The 19,329-nt window shown below is 39.8% G+C and overlaps 1 protein-coding gene across 1 annotated transcript in view; it reads left to right on the top strand.

Moving 5' to 3' along the window:
* LOC126203699 (endoglucanase E-4-like) overlaps positions 1-19,329 on the top strand; it is a 390,595-nt gene that overhangs the window by 346,974 nt on the left and 24,292 nt on the right. Inside the window, exons 6-7 of the mRNA XM_049938068.1 lie at positions 6,289-6,451; positions 16,224-16,388. Coding sequence (XP_049794025.1) covers positions 6,289-6,451; positions 16,224-16,388 — 328 coding nt within the window. The remainder of the gene's footprint in view (positions 1-6,288; positions 6,452-16,223; positions 16,389-19,329) is intronic.

The following is a 19,329-nucleotide window of genomic DNA, read 5'->3' as shown; positions in this document are numbered from 1 at the left end:
TGGCTGGTATGACTCCCTCTAGCCAGACAAGTGGTTTCTCAAGTGGGAGAAGAAGAAAATCCAGTCACACTCAAATTGGAAGCAGTTCATTTATTTCTCCAGCTCAGCATACATCAGAGATCCAATACCCAAGTTCATCAGGTGGGGGTGGGCGTCGAACCCACAGTCCTCGACGGCAGTGCACAGTCAGCATCACAGTCACAGATTGTCAAAAGTGCAGCAGGATTTGGAATGTAGGTAAACATTCTGTGCAGCTGATGTGGGTCAGTGTTGTCCATGCAGACTTGCTTATGAACTATAATAAATCTTATGAATAATTCACATTTGCTGTTTTGTAGCACATGTAGATGGAAGCAAGTGTGCCACATAAAATTAATTTTTTCTAGAATGGACAGTCTAAAGAAAAATTCAGTGCACTACCTACATTTCATATGCAGCAATGTGTGACCTCATGTGAATCAAATGTAACTCCTACTTTTCATTGCAGACTACTCAAATTTTGTATGGTGGGTTACTTAGTTTAGAAGTATCTCAGTAGCTGTGATCATGAATGAAAAGATAGGAACTTCAATATAGTCTGTAATATGAGGCTATAAGTAATGAGAGAGTCAAATTTTTTCACTGCATATTTTCTGTAACATTGAGAAAGAAAACAGAGCAGTCAGCATGCACGTGACAAGCTGCTGGTGTTACTACTGCTGCACGAACTGGATGGTTAACCGGCATTCTCTGTATCTGCATCTGCAGGTGAATACAACTAGGCTGGACAGTGCAGTGAGTCAGCACACAGGCTACCAGATTTCTTTGTGTTCTCACACTTAAGGTCTAGCAGCCACTTCATTTTTCTGGCTTGCCATTTGGCAGCTTGCAGAGAGAGCAGTATCATCCAGGGAGCGAAATCTGGGCCCTAACAAGCAGTGTCTGGCAATGGTAGTTGCTGAGCAGGTCAGTTACTGGAAGGCTCAAAGTTAGACCCTCAGCCCATCGAAGCTGATGTCGGAACGTACAGCTTGTGGTTCCACAGAATGATGGACGTTGGTGATTGCACCAGCAGACAGTGGTAGACTGACAATGTTTTCCCCGCACATGCAGTTGTTGCCCACTCCACGGCTTTTGCTGACGCAATGTCTTTCACCAGCTTGGTGGCCAGAATATCTACTTGACAGAATCAGGTCTGTTGACAGGCAGGTGCCATAGATGACATGCAGTTCCCCTGTTGCAATGCTGTGGGAGTGTCCTGGATTCTAGTAACTCTGGTTTCCGATCAGGTGGTTCCGCCAATGTACTGAGGCCATCTGTGATGGTCTGTGAAGTGCCAGCTGATTACTACAACCAGTGCAGTTACAGCAGCAGTGATTTACACTGTTCAGCCCCACCAAATCTGTTGCATTGCTTGTTTATCAGCTTTAGGAATATTGGCATGTGTCTTGATAACTTTCTTACCTACATGAAAAGCTCGGTGTCCTCTAGAACATCTTGTGATTTATCCCAGATGTAGTTGAGATAGCTCATTTACTGTTGGAGGAATGTAATCAGTTTTGTAGGGAAGATGTAATTTTGAAATCGTCATGTGTATTTGCATTTTCTTTCATTTCGCCATGACATATACGAGGGGGGACCCAAAAGAAACCGGATCATTGTCATAAAAAATTTATTGATGAACCTTTTTACAAAATTACTTCAGTCACCTTCAAAATACTCTCCATTACAGATGATGCACTTGTCAAGTCTCTTTTCCCACTGTTGGAAGCATGTTTGGAACTCTTCAAGTTTGATATTGTCCAGTGCCCTTTGCAATGCTGTTTTTACCACCTCCACATCATCATAATGCTCCCTTTTTAGCATTTTTTTCATTCGTGGAAATAGGAAAAAGTCGCACAGGGCTAGGTCCAGCGAATACGGAGCGTGGGGAACGACAGACCACCTCTGAGATGCCAAATAGTGGGTCACTCGTAAGGCCGTGGGTGCTGGAGTGTTGTCGGGATGCAGAAACCAGTCACCTGATTGCCAAAGTTCTGGGTGTTTCCTCCTCACATCCTCTCGCAGACGCCTTAAAACATCCAAGTAAAAGTGCTGGTTAACAGTCTGGCCAGGGGGTACGAATTCCCGATGCACAATTCCACGAACATAAAAAAAGACAATGATCATCGTCTTCGCATTTGACCTCACTTGCCTTGCTGTTTTTGGTCTGGGAGAGTTGGGAGTCCTCCACTGGCTTGACGCTTGCTTGGTTTCTGGGTCATACCCATAACACCAACTCTCATCCCCTGTAATGACTTTGTGCAAGAAGTTTGGATCACATGCAGTCTCTGTTATCAAGTCCTGACACACATTCATGCAGATGGTATTTTGCTTCTGTGTGAGAAGGTGCAGAAAAAATTTAGCAGCAACACGTCTCATGTGCAAATCCTCACTCAAAATCTGCTGGCATGAGCTCCAACTGATTCCTCTCTCTGCTGAAATTTGGTTGATCGTTTGGCGACGATCCTCGTTGATCTTTTAGCGGACCTTTTGAATGTTCTCCTCACTTCGCGATGTTGCAGGGCATCCAGAACGAGCTTGGTCTTCAACACACATCTCACCACTATTAAAGCGCCCAAATCACTCGAAAACCTGTGTGCAGGTCATAGTGTCCTCCTGGAAAGTTTCCTGAAGCATTTGGTGTGTCTCCGTTGCTGTTTTTTTTTAAGCAGGAAACAAAATTTCACACACACTCTCTGTCCTTTTAAAGTTACCATAACGACTTCGCAGAGGTAACCCGCCAACAGTCAGAGAAACACGATACCACACTTGCACATTCAGCTCTACACTGACGCCGTCTGCACAGTTGTTTCATGAAGGTCTCTACTAACACCATCCAGCGTGAGAACCCTGCGCTACGTCTATGAGTGGCAGCGCCCTCGGAGTCCGGTTCCTTTTGTGTCCCCCCTCGTACATATATAAAATTGTTCTTGATGCCACATCTTTGTGTTTATTAGTTTACACAGCTGTGTGGGCACTCTCAAATAGATGGAGATTGTTGTTGAGAGATGAAGCAGGCCTATACCATTGCACCCATGTAAATTTCATATGTGCTACATAAATAGTAGTTTTCCACTCATGCCTTTACAATTAGCCACAGCTGTTATGCCTAAGTCAACATCAAACATATTTTATTCCAAGTGGACTGAAATGTCACTCATTGAATGTTATGTACACACAGGTGCGCGCGCGCGCGCACGCGCCCACACACACACACACACACACACACACACACACACACACACACACACACACACACACACACACACACACACACACACACATATGCAGACACAGACACACACACACACACACACACACACACACACACACACACACACACACACACACACACACTCAAAACCATTTTACACTAAATTTTAATATTTTGTTAGGAAAACTGACAACATTCTCCCAAAAATGAATTAAAATAGTCCCAGTGCACCACATCTGACCACAGTTTTCATGGTGTTTCCCTCAGTTATCAAGTTAATGATCCTCCCACAGTTCCCAATTGAGATTCCCTCCGCTCAGTTCCCAGACTGACATTTGGTTGAAAATAACTGCAATTCTTTAATGGTCTGCATCTCAAAGAGCCACATTTGTTTCATTCTTTAAGTATACACACTTTCTGTACATAATTTAATCCCTGCAACCAGTAAATTATTAAATTTCATGCAACTACTGAATTGAAGAGTAGTTCTAATTTTAGTATCGGTACAGAATTGCTGCAGTATCTGTAGGGAGATAGCCAATTGCTACACAACCACACCACTTGGTAAAAGTTAAACTAACACTTTCATCCAGAATGGAGATCTGTGCTTAGGTAACTACATGTTGGCTACATAGCTGAAATAGCATCAGGTGTGTATCAGTCACCCGCATTTATGGTACTTTACATTTAGGTGATCACTTATTCCTCAACCACAGTAAGGACACCTGTAGTGTGTATTGCAAGAGATTTGTAGCAGTTTTGTAAGCCACAATTTTCTTTTGTCAGATGGGTTTACTTCATCAATGAGTGGCTCCAATACAGAACTGTTAACCGAATAATTAAAAACAAATATTTCACAGCTTGAATATTTTTCTACCTTGCATGTTCCATATGAATCAACATAAAACCCATGCACTCAGTTTACTGAACATAGATGCATAATTAAACATTATAAAAAGGTTTATGAAGATTGGCATTCACCCTTCACCAACGCAAATTTACTGAGGCGCTTCTGCTATAAGTTATACTTGCATAATTTTTTCCTCGCCACATGTAGTCAAGCAGCTTATCATCTAGCAAGGTGAAATTGTCACCAAAATATTCATAGAGCAGTGAGATTGCCCTTAACATTCAAGAGAGGACTTTGGTGGCCTCCATGTAATACCACCCCCAGAACAACACTCCACGTTCACCTTGTTGCAAGTGTGGGACACATTGTTGGAGGCATTCGGTGTTACTGGGCTGTCTCCAAATACATTGTCTGTGATTATCAGGGTTCAAACAAATTCGAGTTTTGTTGTTCATAATCAAGACCTAAAGCCAATCATGGGGTGTCTGTTCTGCATGATTTTTTGCCTCTCTAATGGAGTACACAGTGTTGGAGTACACAGTGTTGTGGTGTACAACATGATGCTTGCTGTGGTCATCAGGGATGGAGATCCACATTGTGCAATCATCTCCTAACAGTTTGATGCAATACATTACTCCTGTAGCCTTTTTGAATGACTAATTCAGTTCCAAAGCACTCACCCTACAGCTCCTTTGATTCAAAAGTCTTAGATATCGATCATCCTGTGCACTTGTCAAAGGCCTGTCGCCTGTGTGGTGTAAGTCCTCAACACTACATGTTAATTGGAACCAATCCCATGCCTGCACCACATCAGTTTGGTTCTGGTGCACACTTTGGGCAACTTCCATGGTTAACAAACCTTCTGCACATTCTGTGATGTGGACCTGATGATTGGTCACAACTGTCCTTTGTGAGATGATGGATGTTCACTGTGCTGTTCCACGGATGTCTCTTAATGCGTCCTTACTGGTGCTTTACTTTCAACTGAAATGCTGCAGTCTGTTCAAGTAAGGCATTCTACCCATAGCAAATGCCCATGATAACAAAGTGTATACAAACAACATCAGAGATGACCTACCGATCACTACAGGAACAGTCATGACATGTCAGGGTGATGTGATACTTTTGTTATTGTGTGTATGCATTCATAAAATGTGATCACATCCATACAGAGAAATCTGTATACAAATTAATCTTTGTTACTAAAGAGCTAAACTGTGACCTGGTACCAGTTGCAGGTTGCCTTTTCGGTGGTTTCCAATCATGACAAAAATTTGATTTTCCTTATTTCACACAATTATTGACCAAATAAAAAAAATTAAAATGCTGCCATAACCTGCACATTAATAGATATAATCTTACTTTACTTGTTGCATTAAATCTTTAAACTGTGTATTTGTCTTGAGCCAGTGTAACTCAGCATGTGGATTACCCAGATTATATTCATCCACTATTTGAGAATGAAAGAACTTCTAATAAATAATTTCAAACCTTTTCTGAACTTTCTCTACCCACCACAAATTAATGAAAGGAAAAAGATAATTACTACATTTTCACTGTTCATGCAGTAAAACTTCAGCCGCAGGCATAAGTTTTTATTTTATTACTTCTTTACCACTAATTCTGTTCACAACCCATTTTACAGACATTATCCACAAATGGTGCTGAATTTACCTACAAAATGATATTACTGTATGACACACAGTCCAGGAGTTATCACATTACAAACATTGAAATGCATGAAAAATTACAATATTTTCAATCATAAAGGATTTTCCTGTTTAACATCAAATATTTAACTCATCATCTCATTTATAAACTAATCAGATGTTTGAAACTGTTTTATACACATATGTTTGATTCTTTTAAGAATCTCAAGCAGGAGATGGATTACTGTTAAGTAAATGAGTGAATACCATGAAACAATATCGTGTATGAATTTTATATATCTGTAAATTTTATCTCTTTGTTATCCTCACTCACCTACTATCTCATTCACCTACTATGTGCTTAAATATTTTCGTATTATGTTCCCTACATTACTCCTTTATGCAGAATATTGCTTTCAGACTGTTAAGTGTAGCAATTTCTTTTATTACTGCTACATGCAAGTTCATAAATTCTGCATCATTTAATGAGTGACATAAATTTTAAATAAACACAATGCACACAAAGAATTATTTGAAATATAATTGTTGTTCAGGTCCACCGACTATGGTGATGAACTGACGTGGGCTGCAGCATGGCTGTACAAGGCAACAAATGAATCACAGTTTTTGGATGAAGCTGAGCACCACTATATGAAATTCAGATTGAAAGAAAGGCCAAATGAATTTTTTTACAATAAGAAGGTTGCTGGTGTTCAGGTAAGAATTTATTTAATTTATTGTACTACCTCCATACCAGATGCCAAATCACAGTAAACAGATATTGTCCGCAAAAATACACACACAAAGAGAATGATGCAAACATTTCAATTATTTATTTAAGTCCAGAATTTCCAAATATATGCTACAATATTTCAGCATAGATTTGAAACTAAACATTTGTTATGTAGAAACATACTAAAATAACTGATTGGAAACATACTAGAAGAACTGATTGTCTTAGGAACATAGGGCAAACATTAATGTGGGATATAAGCTGAATTAAACAAACGTAAAGATAATATTAGTCTTAGAAGAGTTAAGAAAGTAACTATGAAGGTAGTCATTATAGTTTCAAGTTTCCTGTGCAACAACTTGCAGACGTAATCTGTGTTTCATTTGCAATAAGAGAAGTTATTGTTTCACATAAAAAGATACATATAGTTATTTGTTGCCTTCATTCTCATAATGATGGAGTCTATACAAGCAGTATTATTGTAGTACTCCTTTTCGGCTTACAAATGACATCATTCAGTTAACAGGGATTTAAGGTGTTAACTGTTCACCTTGTTGCATATTTTTTCTTAAGTTAAACAAACTTATAAAAGGACACAAAATATCATCCTTAAAAAATTGAGGGGTTAGAGTTAACAGAAAAAGGAGTATTTGTGAAGTATTTTATCCTTCTGCTACCTTACATTCTAGATTTAGTTTTTCTGTATCCCAACTGAAAGTAAATATCACGTGTATCTAACTCGACTACAAGTAATGCACATCTCAATCTTTTAATCCTTCACATGGCTTAAATTCCTCACTAGTGGCTTCTATCAAAGCATAGCAGAACAACTTTTTGATTTTGTTTGTTTTTGTAAAGTGCCTGTGACATATTTTAGAAGATTGCAATGAGTAACCTGTTACGATAACGTAAATTCCAGGATGGAAACAATAAACAAAAATAATAAAATGAGAACACCCATACCACATTTCTGTACGATAAGTAATCTATATGGTACTTTCCTAACTCTATGATATTTGATATATGATATATGTGTATGCATATCTGTTTCAGTCAGCAAAAAGACAAAAATGCCATACTTGAGAGTACTCTTGTGGTTAGCAATGTGGTCTTCAGTTGGAAGGTATTTCCACAGGATAAACTAGTACAGAGAGCTGTATTTGAGACTTGGTCTTCCTCTATAATTTTTACCTGCAACACTCCCCTCCATAACCAAACTGGCTATTCCTTGATGCCTCAGGGTGTTCTATCAACTACTCAAGTCAAGTTATACAATAAATTTCTTTTCTATCCACTTGATACATTATATCTACATTAGTTGTCTGATCTACTAATCTAATCTTCAGCATTTTTCTGTAGCACAACATTTCAAAAGCTTCTTTTCTCTTCTTGTCTGTATGGCTTACTGTCCACATTTCACTTCATATAAGGCTACATCCCATACAAATATTTTCAGAAGAATACATCCTAAAATATAAGGAACTGGGTATACATCCTGATCTTCTTCTCCTTCCCTCTCTGTCCATCTCCCTCTGCCCCCTTTCTGTCCACCTCTTCCTCCCCATCTCTTCCTCTGCGCATCTTGTCCTTACTGAGTGAGGAAGCAAAGCGGTTAGCAAACTGGACTCATATTTGGGAGGACGACGGTTCAAACTCGTGTCTGGTCATCCAGAGTTAGGTTTTCCATGATTTCCCTAAATCACCTAAGGCAGTTGCAAGGATGGCACCTTTGACAGGGCATGTATGATTTCCTTCTTAATCCTTACCTAATCCAAGCTCATGCTCCATTTCTAATAACACTGTTGTCGACGGGACATTAAACACTAATCTTGTCCTCCGTCTTGTCCTTTCCCCCTCTCTATGTCCATTTCCACCACCTCTCTCTTTGTCCACCTCTTCTTCATCCCCCTCTCTCACACTGAGCCTCATTTAATGTTATTGCAAACAAAATCTTAATTGGGAATTGAAGAAGTTTAAAGTGAGTGGGTAAATTTGTTGGGACCATTGGTATGTGGGGTATACAGGGGATAAAAGAGAACTCTATAGGTGCTGGTTCTGTAGGATAATAGGGTCAGTGAGAGCATTTCATGTAGTTTTAATATGTGAATGGGTAGAATTGCAAAGTTATGGAAAAATCAGATCCTGTGATATTATTATAGTCATCAGCTGGTAAGCCATAAATATAACTTTGTCTATCAAACCATGTGTGACAAATGTGGTGGTTGTCATAGAATTTTGAAAGAGGGGGTGTTCTGTGTAGACTGTAAGTTATGGTTTCGTTGGGGTGAATGTAGCAGTGAGGAAATGAGGGTAGAAAATATGGCTCTTCTGTGGCAGTGTAGGTTATGTAAAAAGGACAGAAAAATCACAGAAAAGGAGGCAAAAATTTGTGCCCTTAAGGCTGGATTAGAAAATGCAAACTGTGAATTATCTAGGTTAAGGGAGGAAAAAGAGACTGGGAATTGGGAAAAGGTAGCAAGCAAAGGGCGAAAAAGGCAAACAGTTAAAAAAAAACTCCAGAAATTCAATTAGTAAATCAGTTTGGCTTGCTATCTGCAGTGGAGGAAGGACCTCATCCAGATGTAGTTGAAAGTAGGTTGAAGCAGAACTTGAGCTTAAAGAAAAAAGACAGGTTGGGATCAAACCAGAATAGGAAAAGAAGAATTCTGCTTATAGGCAGTAGTCATGGGAGGGGTGTGGGCCAGCAGCTTCAGGATAAATTAGATGCAGGGTACCAGGTCACAAGTTTTGTGAAACCATGTGCTAGCCTTAGCCAGGTGACAGAAAACTTAGGTCAGCTATGCAGGGACTTTGAGAAGGAAGATCAGGTAATTATAGTTGGGGGAGCAGGAAACAGCCTGGCTATGAATCCAACATACAGTATTAAGAGTGACCTGGACAAAATAGGAGCAGAAACTGAGCACGCAAATGTGAGGTTTGTGGAGGTCTTTCAGCACCATGATCAGCCCTGGGTAAACACTGCTGTAAGTCATGTTAACACTGAGCTGAACAGGATGCTCCAGACACCGGCAAAATCTCAGTACTGTTCCAGTAAATGCTATTGGTAGGTGGGGATACACTACACATGGCCTGCACCTGAATAGGATGGGGAAAAATAAGTTAGCTTCTTTATTAGCAGAAACTGTAAGGGGGTTCACAGTTGCACAAAGGGTGGTCCCTGTGGTTAGTGGGTCCAGGCAGACAGGTTTTTTAGGTTAAAGCCAAAGTCAAGACAGATAACAATCAAGATAAATAGAATAAAAGAAACTTCACGTATAGTTAATAGGGGTAAAGCTGAGGGCAGTATCAGCATACTTCATCAAAATATTAGCGGAATAAAAAATAAAGTAGATGAGCTATTAGTGTGTTTAGATGATCTCAAAAATAAGAATGAGATTGATATACTCAGTGTGTCTGAACAACATGTAACTGTGGGCATGGGTAGTGTCAGTATAAGTGGGTATAATTTAGCATCTTACACTTGTAAATCTAGGATGGATAAAGGAGGAGTTGCCATTTTCATAAAACAAGGGCATCAATGCCAAACTATAGAAGTAAGCAAATTTTGTGTTGATCAGTACTTTGAGGTTTGTGCACGTGAGCTTCAGCTAGATAATGTAGTATTGATATTAGCAACAGCGTACAGGTCCCCATTAGGAGACAGGGAGCTGTTCATATAAAAGTTTGACTCCCTATTATGTATTATGCTGTCTGTCAGACAAAAAGAAGACGTTATTAATCTGTGGTGATTTAAATGTAAACTTTCTAAGTAATTCTGATAGGAAAAGTGAACTAGAAGTGTTATTAACAACATATTACAGAATCAGTGATCAAATTCCCTATATGTATAGCTCAGGACAGTAACACACTAATAGGTAATGTATTTGTGTGGAAAGAGGATGTAAAACAAACACGTGCTTTCCCTATGGTAAATGGATTATCAGACCATGATGCACAACTGATTAACTTACAAAACCTAAAAGGGTGTATAGTTCAGAAACCATTAAGTAAAAGTGTGAGGTCCCTCAACCTGGTATCTATACAGCACTTCAGAGAAAGCTTAAGAAATGTTAATTGGGGAGATGTATATAATGAGCTAATTGGTAATGATAAGTGCAACATATTTCTTGATAAATTTATATCCCTCTTCGAACATTGTTTCCCAAAGAAAATTACTAAGTGTAACACTACACACTTTTCAAAGAAACCTTCGATTACTACAGGTATTAAAGTGTCTTCAGAAAGAAAAAGAAAACTGTATGAGACACCAAGAACTAGTAAAGATCCAGAAGTAGTTTTTTATGATAAAAATTATTGTAACATACTGAGAAAAGTTGTAAGGAAATCAAGAAATATGTATGTTAGAGAAGAAATTAACAACTCTGGCAATAAAATCAAATCAATATGGAATTTTGTTAGAAGGGAGACAGGAAAAGTAACCACTGGGTAGGTAGTATTACTGTTAAAGAGAACAAGACCATCCTGACCAACAGTGCATAAGTAGCTAATGTATTTAACAACCATTTCTTAACTGTAGGAGAAAAAATTGGTGAGAACAGTTCAAAAGAAAAAGCTAGGCAGTACATGGAAGAGTCTGTTTTGAAAAAAATTAGTCAAATTAAGTTTCACCTAACAACCTCTTGTGAAATAAGTAAAATTATTAAATCTCTGAAAAATAAATGTTCTGTTGGAGTCGATGACATCTCTAATAAGATATTAAAACAATGTACAGCAATTACAGCTGACGTTCTGAGACAAATATGTAATGCATCACTAACTCAATGTATTTTCCCCCACAGGTTAAAATATGCCATTGTCAGGCCTCTCTACAAAAAGGGGGACACCAAAGATATCAATAATTATTGGCCATTTCCTTGCTTACAGCATTCTTAACAATCTTCGAGAAAATAATGCACTCAAGAGTGGTTAGCCATCTCAACAGTAATGGGATACTTAATAAATCACAATTCAGATTTCAAAAATGCTGTTCCACTGAGACAGCTATATACATTTTCAATGTCCACATAATAGAGTCTTTAAATAGTAAAATTTCACCAATAATAATTTTCTGTGACTTGTCCAAGCATTTGATTGTGTGAACCAATTCTATGGTATAAATGGAATAGCATATGAGTGGTTGAAGTCATACCTACAGAACAGGAAGCAAAAAGTTTCCTAAGATGGGTCAAGTGATTTAAATAAGCTTGCCACTTCATCTAACTGGGGTGAAATTACATTAGATGTTCCACAGGGTTCAATCATGGGTCCCCTTCTGTTCTTGATATATGTGAATGACCTCCCTTCCTATCTGAAACAGGAAGCTGAACTGACACTGTTTGCTGATGATACAAGCATCCTTATTAATTCAGTAAAAGAAACTCCAATTGAAAATGATACAAATAAGGTCTTTGGAAAAGTCATTAATTGGTTTTCTGCAAATGGGCTTGCTCTAAACTTTGAAAAAACACAGTATATCCAATTTTCTGCTGGAAAAAGTACAGTTCCTTCAATAAATATAACACTTCAACAGAAGTCAGTAGACAGGGTAGAGCATACTAAGTTTTTGGGTGTACATATAGATGAGAATCTTAATTGTAAAATTCATATTTTGGATCTCCTAAAGCGACTAGGTTCACCAACTTTTGCGATCAGAATAATTGCCAATTCTGAGGATATAGAAATTAGTAAGCTAACATATTTTGCATACTTTCACTCTCTCATGTCATATGGAATAATATTTTGGGGTAACTCAACATTTAGACAAAAAGTATTCACTGCTCAAAAGAAAGTGGTTAGAATAATGCGTGGGGTTCATAGTCGCACATCTTGGAGGCATCTTTTCAAATGACTGGGAATTCTTACAACAGCCTCACAATATATCTACACACTAATGACGGTTTGGATGTACCGTGCACTATTCAGTGTCCCCTCGACGATCACCAGTGGTGTACGGCCAGTGTAGGAGATCGCTCCCCACACCATGATGCCGGGTGTTGGCCCTGTGTGCCTCGATCGTATGCAGTTCTGATTGTGGCGCTCACCTGCACGGCGCCAAACACGCATACGACCATCATTGGCACCAAGGCAGAAGCGACTCTCATCGCTGAAGACGACACGTCTCCATTCGTCCCTCCATTCACGCCTGTCGCGACACCACTGGAGGCGGGCTGCGCGATGTTGGGGCGTGAGCGGAAGACGGCCTAACGGTGTGTGGGACCGTAGCCCAGCTTCATGGAGACGGTTGCGAATGGTCCTCGCCGATACCCCAGGAGCAACAGTGTCCCTAATTTGCTGGGAAGTGGCGGTGCGGTCCCCTACGGCACTGCGTAGGATCCTACGGTCTTGGCGTGCATCCGTGCGTCGCTGCGGTCCGGTCCCAGGTCTACGGGCACGTGCACCTTCCGCCGACCACTGGCGACAACATCGATGTACTGTGGAGACCTCACGCCCCACGTGTTGAGCAATTCGGCAGTACGTCCACCCGGCCTCCCGCATGCCCACTATACGCCCTCGCTCAAAGTCCGTCAACTGCACATACGGTTCACGTCCACGCTGTCGCGGCATGCTACCAGTGTTATAGACTGCGATGGAGCTCCGTATGCCACAGCAAACTGGCTGACACTGACGGCGGCGGTGCACAAATGCTGCGCAGCTAGCGCCATTCGACGGCCAACACCGCGGTTCCTGGTGTGTCCGCTGTGCCGTGCGTGTGATCATTGCTTGTACAGCCCTCTCGCAGTGTCCGGAGCAAGTATGGTGGGTCTGACACACCGGTGTCAATGTGTTCTTTTTTCCATTTCCAGGAGAGTATTATATATAAGGGGAAAGAATATATGTGGGAGAAACAATTTTCCTAATGGTTTAAATGCTCTGCTGTTGTAATTAAAACTGTCTGTGTTGAAAAAAACTAAACTGCACACTTTCACAGTGCAGAACAACATTTTCTTTCTTGCAGTCAGTTTTAATAGAAAAGCTGTACATTGTGGTTTGAAAAAAAATATATAGACTGTGCCCATTTGAATGTTTGACAAAATATTATGCAAAAATTTGAAGTAAATGGGTCAAGAACTTTTTGAGATTTTTGCTAACAACATTTCCCTAATATACACTCATGCTCATAAATTAAAGATAATGCTGATACATGGTGAAACAATGCTCTGGTGGGCAGTTTGTGGGTTTAAATCACCTCAGGGCATGACCATGTGATGCATTTGACCTGCGGTCGTCGCATGATGGAGCTGGCAGCGGTCCACATACGCAGAGGTGTGTTGGTGCATGTTGGAGTATGGTGCAGTGAGTAAGTGTGCAGACATTTTCAGATGTGCTAATGGTGACTGTGTGTTGAAAATGGCTCAAAGAACACACATTGATGATGTTATGAGGAGTAGAATACTAGGGTGACTGGAGGCTGGAGAAACACAGCAGGTCGTAGCACGGGCCCTCCATGTGCCACAAAGTGTGATCTCAAGATTACAGCAATGATTCCAGCAGACAGGAAATGTGTCCAGGTGCTACAGTACAGGATGTCCACAGTGTACAACACCACAAAAAGACCAATATCTCACCATCAGTGCCCACAGATGGCCACGGAACACTGCAGGTGGCCTTGCTCAGGACCTTACCGCAGCCACTGGAACAGTTGTCTCCAGACACACAGTCTACAGATAACTGAACAGACATGGTTATTCACCCATAGACCTGCAAGGCGCATTCCACTGACCCTGGTGACAGGAGAGCCCGTAAAGCCTGGTGTCAAGAACACAGTACATGGTCATTGGAAGAGTGGTCCCAGGTTATATTCACGAACGAGTCCAGGTATAGTCTGAACAGTGATTCTCACCAGGTTTTCATGTGGCATGAACCAGGGATCAGATACCAACCCCTTAATGTCCTTGAAAGGGACCTGTATGGAGGTCGTGGTTTGATGGTGTGGGATGGGATTATGATTGGTGCACGTACACCCCTGCTTGTCTTTGACAGACGAACTGTAACAGGTCAGGTGTATAGGGACGTCATTTTGTACCAGTATGTCTGCCTTTTCAGGGATGCAGTGGGTCCCACCTTTCTCCTAATGGATGATAACAACACATGGCCCCGCCAAGCTGCCATTGTGAAGGAGTACCTTGAAACAGAAGATATCGGGCAAATTGAGTGGCCTGCCTGTTCTCCAATTCTATAACCCCATCGAGCAAGTCTGGGATGCTCTCAGTCGATATATTGCTGCACGTCTTCAAACCCCTAACACAGTTCAGGGGCTTCGACAGGCACTGGTGCAAGAATGGGAGGCTATACCCCAGCAGCTGCTTGACCACCTGATCCAGAGTATGCCAACCTGTTGTGCGGTCTGTGTACGTGTGCATGGTGATCATTTCCCATATTGATGTCAGGGTACATGCACGGGAAACAGTGGCATTTTGTAGCACATGTGTTTCTGGATGGTTTTCTCAACTTATCACCAGTACTGAGGACTTACAGACTGTGTTGTGTGTGTTCCCTATGTGCCTACGCTATTAGTGCCAGTTTTGTGTAGTGCCATGTTGTGTGGCACCACATTCTGCAGTTATCCTTAATTTATGAGCTTGAGTGTATACATTACATATACACATTTATATTCTATAGATACGGGGCAATCAAAATGTTTTCGTTTGAAGACCATACAGTCCAGAACTGTATGCTAATCAGGCAAAATCATTATGGAGATACCCATTTGCTAGAATACTGTGTCCTGCTGCTTGGAGAAGTCTGTAACTGCTTGTTGCACATTCTCATCTGACAGGAATTGTTGATCATTCTAGATCTTTCTTAAGGGACCCAAGGTATGTTGATCACATGGAGAGAGATTGAGTTCATAGGATGGGTGCTGGAGCGCTTCCTACTTGGGTTGGCATAACTTCTGCATTATGGCATTTGTGATGTGTGGATGTGTGATATTGTGAAACAACAGCACCCCCTGGTGCATCATTCCACAGTGGTGCTTTTCAACAGACATGCTGCTCCATAAACATTCTTCATTCTCTGATGAATGCCTACTGATGTTTGTTCTTTAGCAGTCGAGAAAAGAATAACAGCACATTGGTCCTGTTTGGTCACACTTACTAATAGCATCATCATAGTTGACGCGTCCACATTTACCCTACACATGTCGGAAAGATACAAATGTCACACCAATCCCTCGCTTACACATCAGTGCTAAATACCTGCATCGTTTCACACTAAATTACATATATGCTGGAGCAACATTCTCAGATTGAAACTTTCTGATTGTCTCTTATTTATTAAAAAAATATGTAGCCTATGTCCGACTAGACATTTATTAGAGTATTGTGTAAAAATTAGAAGTGAATTGTTCAAGAACTTTCTGAGATTTTTGCTAACAATGTTTCCTCTTAACACAATATGCATATATTTACATATTATAAAAAGTATATAGCCTGTATCAGTCCAGATGTTTCAGATAATTATTGTTTCAATGTTAACTACCTCATATACCATCTTCTCTCCACTGTTTTGCTCAAACCATTCAACTGTCACCAAAATTTTAAGAGGCAGGGACTTTAGTGCAGTTAGTCTGTAGTGAGAAACAGCAATAAGTTTAAAAGTAAGTGACCAACTTATTACATGAATTTTGTCTTATTTATCTACAGGTTGTTTTGTGTACAGGGATAACAGAGCTTTAATGCGCAAAGTAACATAAATTTTGCTTTTTTTCTCTCTAAGCTTTTTAATTATGAGTTACATCTGTTATTTTCTTTTCAGGTTCTGATGGCACAGCTCACCAAACAAAAAGAGTATGTGGAAGCTGCACAAGCATTCTGTGATTTTACTGTTGACCACCAAAAGAGAACACCTAAAGGACTGGTGTACATTGATAAGTTTGGAACGCTCTGCCATGCAGCGAATGTTGCATTTGTTTGTTTACAGGTACTGAATTATCACTTTACTGAAGATAGTCTGCATTAGTCCAAACTTAACTAAAAATTCAAAAAAGTTGTGCCTGATTTATGGAATTTTGATATTACTTCATGAATAAACTAGCAACCTAAATGTATTGGCAGTATATGAAAATGAGACTGTTTCCCTCCTCCAAAGACAGAGAGACAGAGTTATATACATTAGTTCCTGATGTATGAAATAATTCATTGCGTAAATCATCTACACTATTACAGCATGAAGCGTGCACAACAATATTCTCCCCCCCCCCCCCCCCCCCCTTCCATTCAGTGAAATACAAAGTGCACTGAAGCAAATCTTTAGTTATAAGCTTTCCATTACAGTTTTATCTCAGAGGTAACATTTCTCTTTATTAGCTTGCACAGCACATCTACATACATATCCATGCTCTGCAAACTGCTGCTAAGTACATAGCAGAGGGTCCTTCTCATAACATCAGCTGAGAAACTACAACACTAGACTTCACTTGTGATCTGCCTTTATGAATTACACCAACCAAATTTAAGCACTGATGTGAAAGGGTGCTAATTGTATCAAAGGGAAAATTTACTTGAGAAAACTATAAAGTTACAATGAGGAAGGATGATTAGCCTTTACTTAACTCTAAGTAGCACTGATGGACATACAAAGGAGAGAAAAAATGTAACAAATTTGTCCTAGCTTTTGGAACTATTCGTTTCTTCCTCAGAGAGAAAAGAGAAATAAGTCAAAAAAGGTTAGAATGGAGAGGAACATCCTTCAGACTCCCGGTTAAGAGGAACTCATCTGTAAGGAGGAGGAAGTACAAAGATCAATATTTGCTAATACATTTTTTGTTCATTGATACTCATTTGCTACACTTGTCCACTCACTTTCTGTAGCACTACAAGATGAATTTTATTTTCAAGTGTTATGGTATTAAACTACTACATGCACACTCTAATAAGATACTTGGTGAAGTGGCTAATGGGAGTAGCAGATTTGATACAAATCAAATGACACTGAATAGTGTTGATTATTTAATGATCACTGTTAATGTGAGCTACTGGACAACGTGATGTTTAGTGCATCTTGCAATGCTACTGCTGCCAATGATGACAAAAATTAACTCTAAATTTTAGTTGTAAATTGTAGTCTTTTGATTAAACTTATGAGATTTATTGCAGGTGGTAGAAGTTTTAGAGCAGGAAACAAAACATTAATTTTATATACTTACTTTGATGAATTGAGAGTTACGATGATTGTTGATCATAATAGTACATCTTTCTTGTTTTTCCTAGGCTCACTTTTTTGGACTATTTTATATTCATACATGAATATGCAGTTCATATTTTAGAAATAATTTTCTCACAAACATGTTTCATAATTGTCTTCATTTTTTGGTAATTTTCACTTTCAACATCTGAACAACTCTTTGGAAGCATCCTAACAACCACTGAACTGCTTACTTCACAAGTGTCAGATAATTTCACGGAATGCCAATTGCAACTAACAGCTTGGGCTCAACACTAGGCATGTATAGAATTTTGACAATATGAACCTTTTCTAATACTGTTGTAATAATGACCACTTGCAATTTACAATAGGTAGATATTTTGTACAAACATATTCACGTATGGCAATCTACATAGCAGAAACTAAAAACTGATTTCAAACAAACTGTCTCTTAAAAATCAACACCTTTGTATGTTACATTTTATAAAATTAATATTGTTAACAATTACTGTAGGAATATACACATTTCATTCAAAAGAAATTGTTGCTTTAGTTCACTACAGTAGTGGTGACTCTAATGCTAAAGCTTTATCATTTTACACAGAAAACACTGTTCTAATATCTACTGAAGACTAGTACTCTTTGTGCCATTATACAATTATTAGTGTAAATTAATAGTTAACACTTACCTACACACACACACACACACACACACACACACACACACACACACACTGATGGAAAAAATCACATCATCAAAAACTAATTAATTTAGAGTAATGACATTTCAGGAATACATTTGTGTAGGTAACATATTTAAGTGATTGTGTTGCAAGATCACAGGTTAATTTAACCACAAGATAAGCCATTGCAAATGTTAAATTTTGGCACATTAATAACTGTTGTAACTGCCAGAATATTAAATGCAAGCATGCAAACATGCATGTGTTGTGATGTATAGGTGCTGGATGTCAGTTGTGGGCTGTACTTCCATGCCCACTGCACTTAGTTGACCAATACAGGGTTGGTTAATAGTGTTTGTGGCTGACATTGGAGTTTTTGTCCAATGAGATCCCATAAGTGCTCAGTTGGAGGCAGGTCTGTTGGTCTAGCAGGCCAAGGCAACATGTCGACACTCTTATAGCATATTGGGTTACAAGAGTGGTATGTTGCAAAGTGTTCTCCTATTGGAAAATACCCACTGGAATGCTGTTCATGAATGGCAGCACAACAGGTCAAATCACCAGATTGACATACAGATGTGCAGTCAGAATGCATGGGATAACCACAAGAGTGCTCATGCTATCATACATAATCACACCCCAGAAACTCCAGGTGTAGGCCCAGTGTGTTTAGCACAGAGACAGCTTGGTTGCAGGTCCTTAACTGGCCTCATTCTAACCAACACACAGCCATCACTGGCACTGGGGCAGAACCAGCTTTCATCAGACAACACATCAGACCTCCTCCGTGCTCTCCAATGAGCTCTTGCCTGACAGCACTTAAGTCACAAATGGCAGTGGGTGGGGGTCAGTGGACTGCACACTACAGGGTGTTTGGCTTAGAGCTGTCCTTGGAGTAACTGATCTTTAACAGATAGTTGTGCCACTGAATAAAAATCTCTCGGTGTACATGCCACGTCAATTCTGGATAAAACTCCAAGCTTTCGACCACTACCTCCATGGTCGTCGTCAGGGCTAAAACTGACTGTCGTGAA

The sequence above is a fragment of the Schistocerca nitens genome, chromosome 9 (assembly GCF_023898315.1).
Source record: "Schistocerca nitens isolate TAMUIC-IGC-003100 chromosome 9, iqSchNite1.1, whole genome shotgun sequence".
NCBI classification, from domain to species: Eukaryota; Metazoa; Arthropoda; class Insecta; order Orthoptera; family Acrididae; genus Schistocerca; species Schistocerca nitens.
This window is presented reverse-complemented; position numbering and strand designations above follow the sequence as displayed.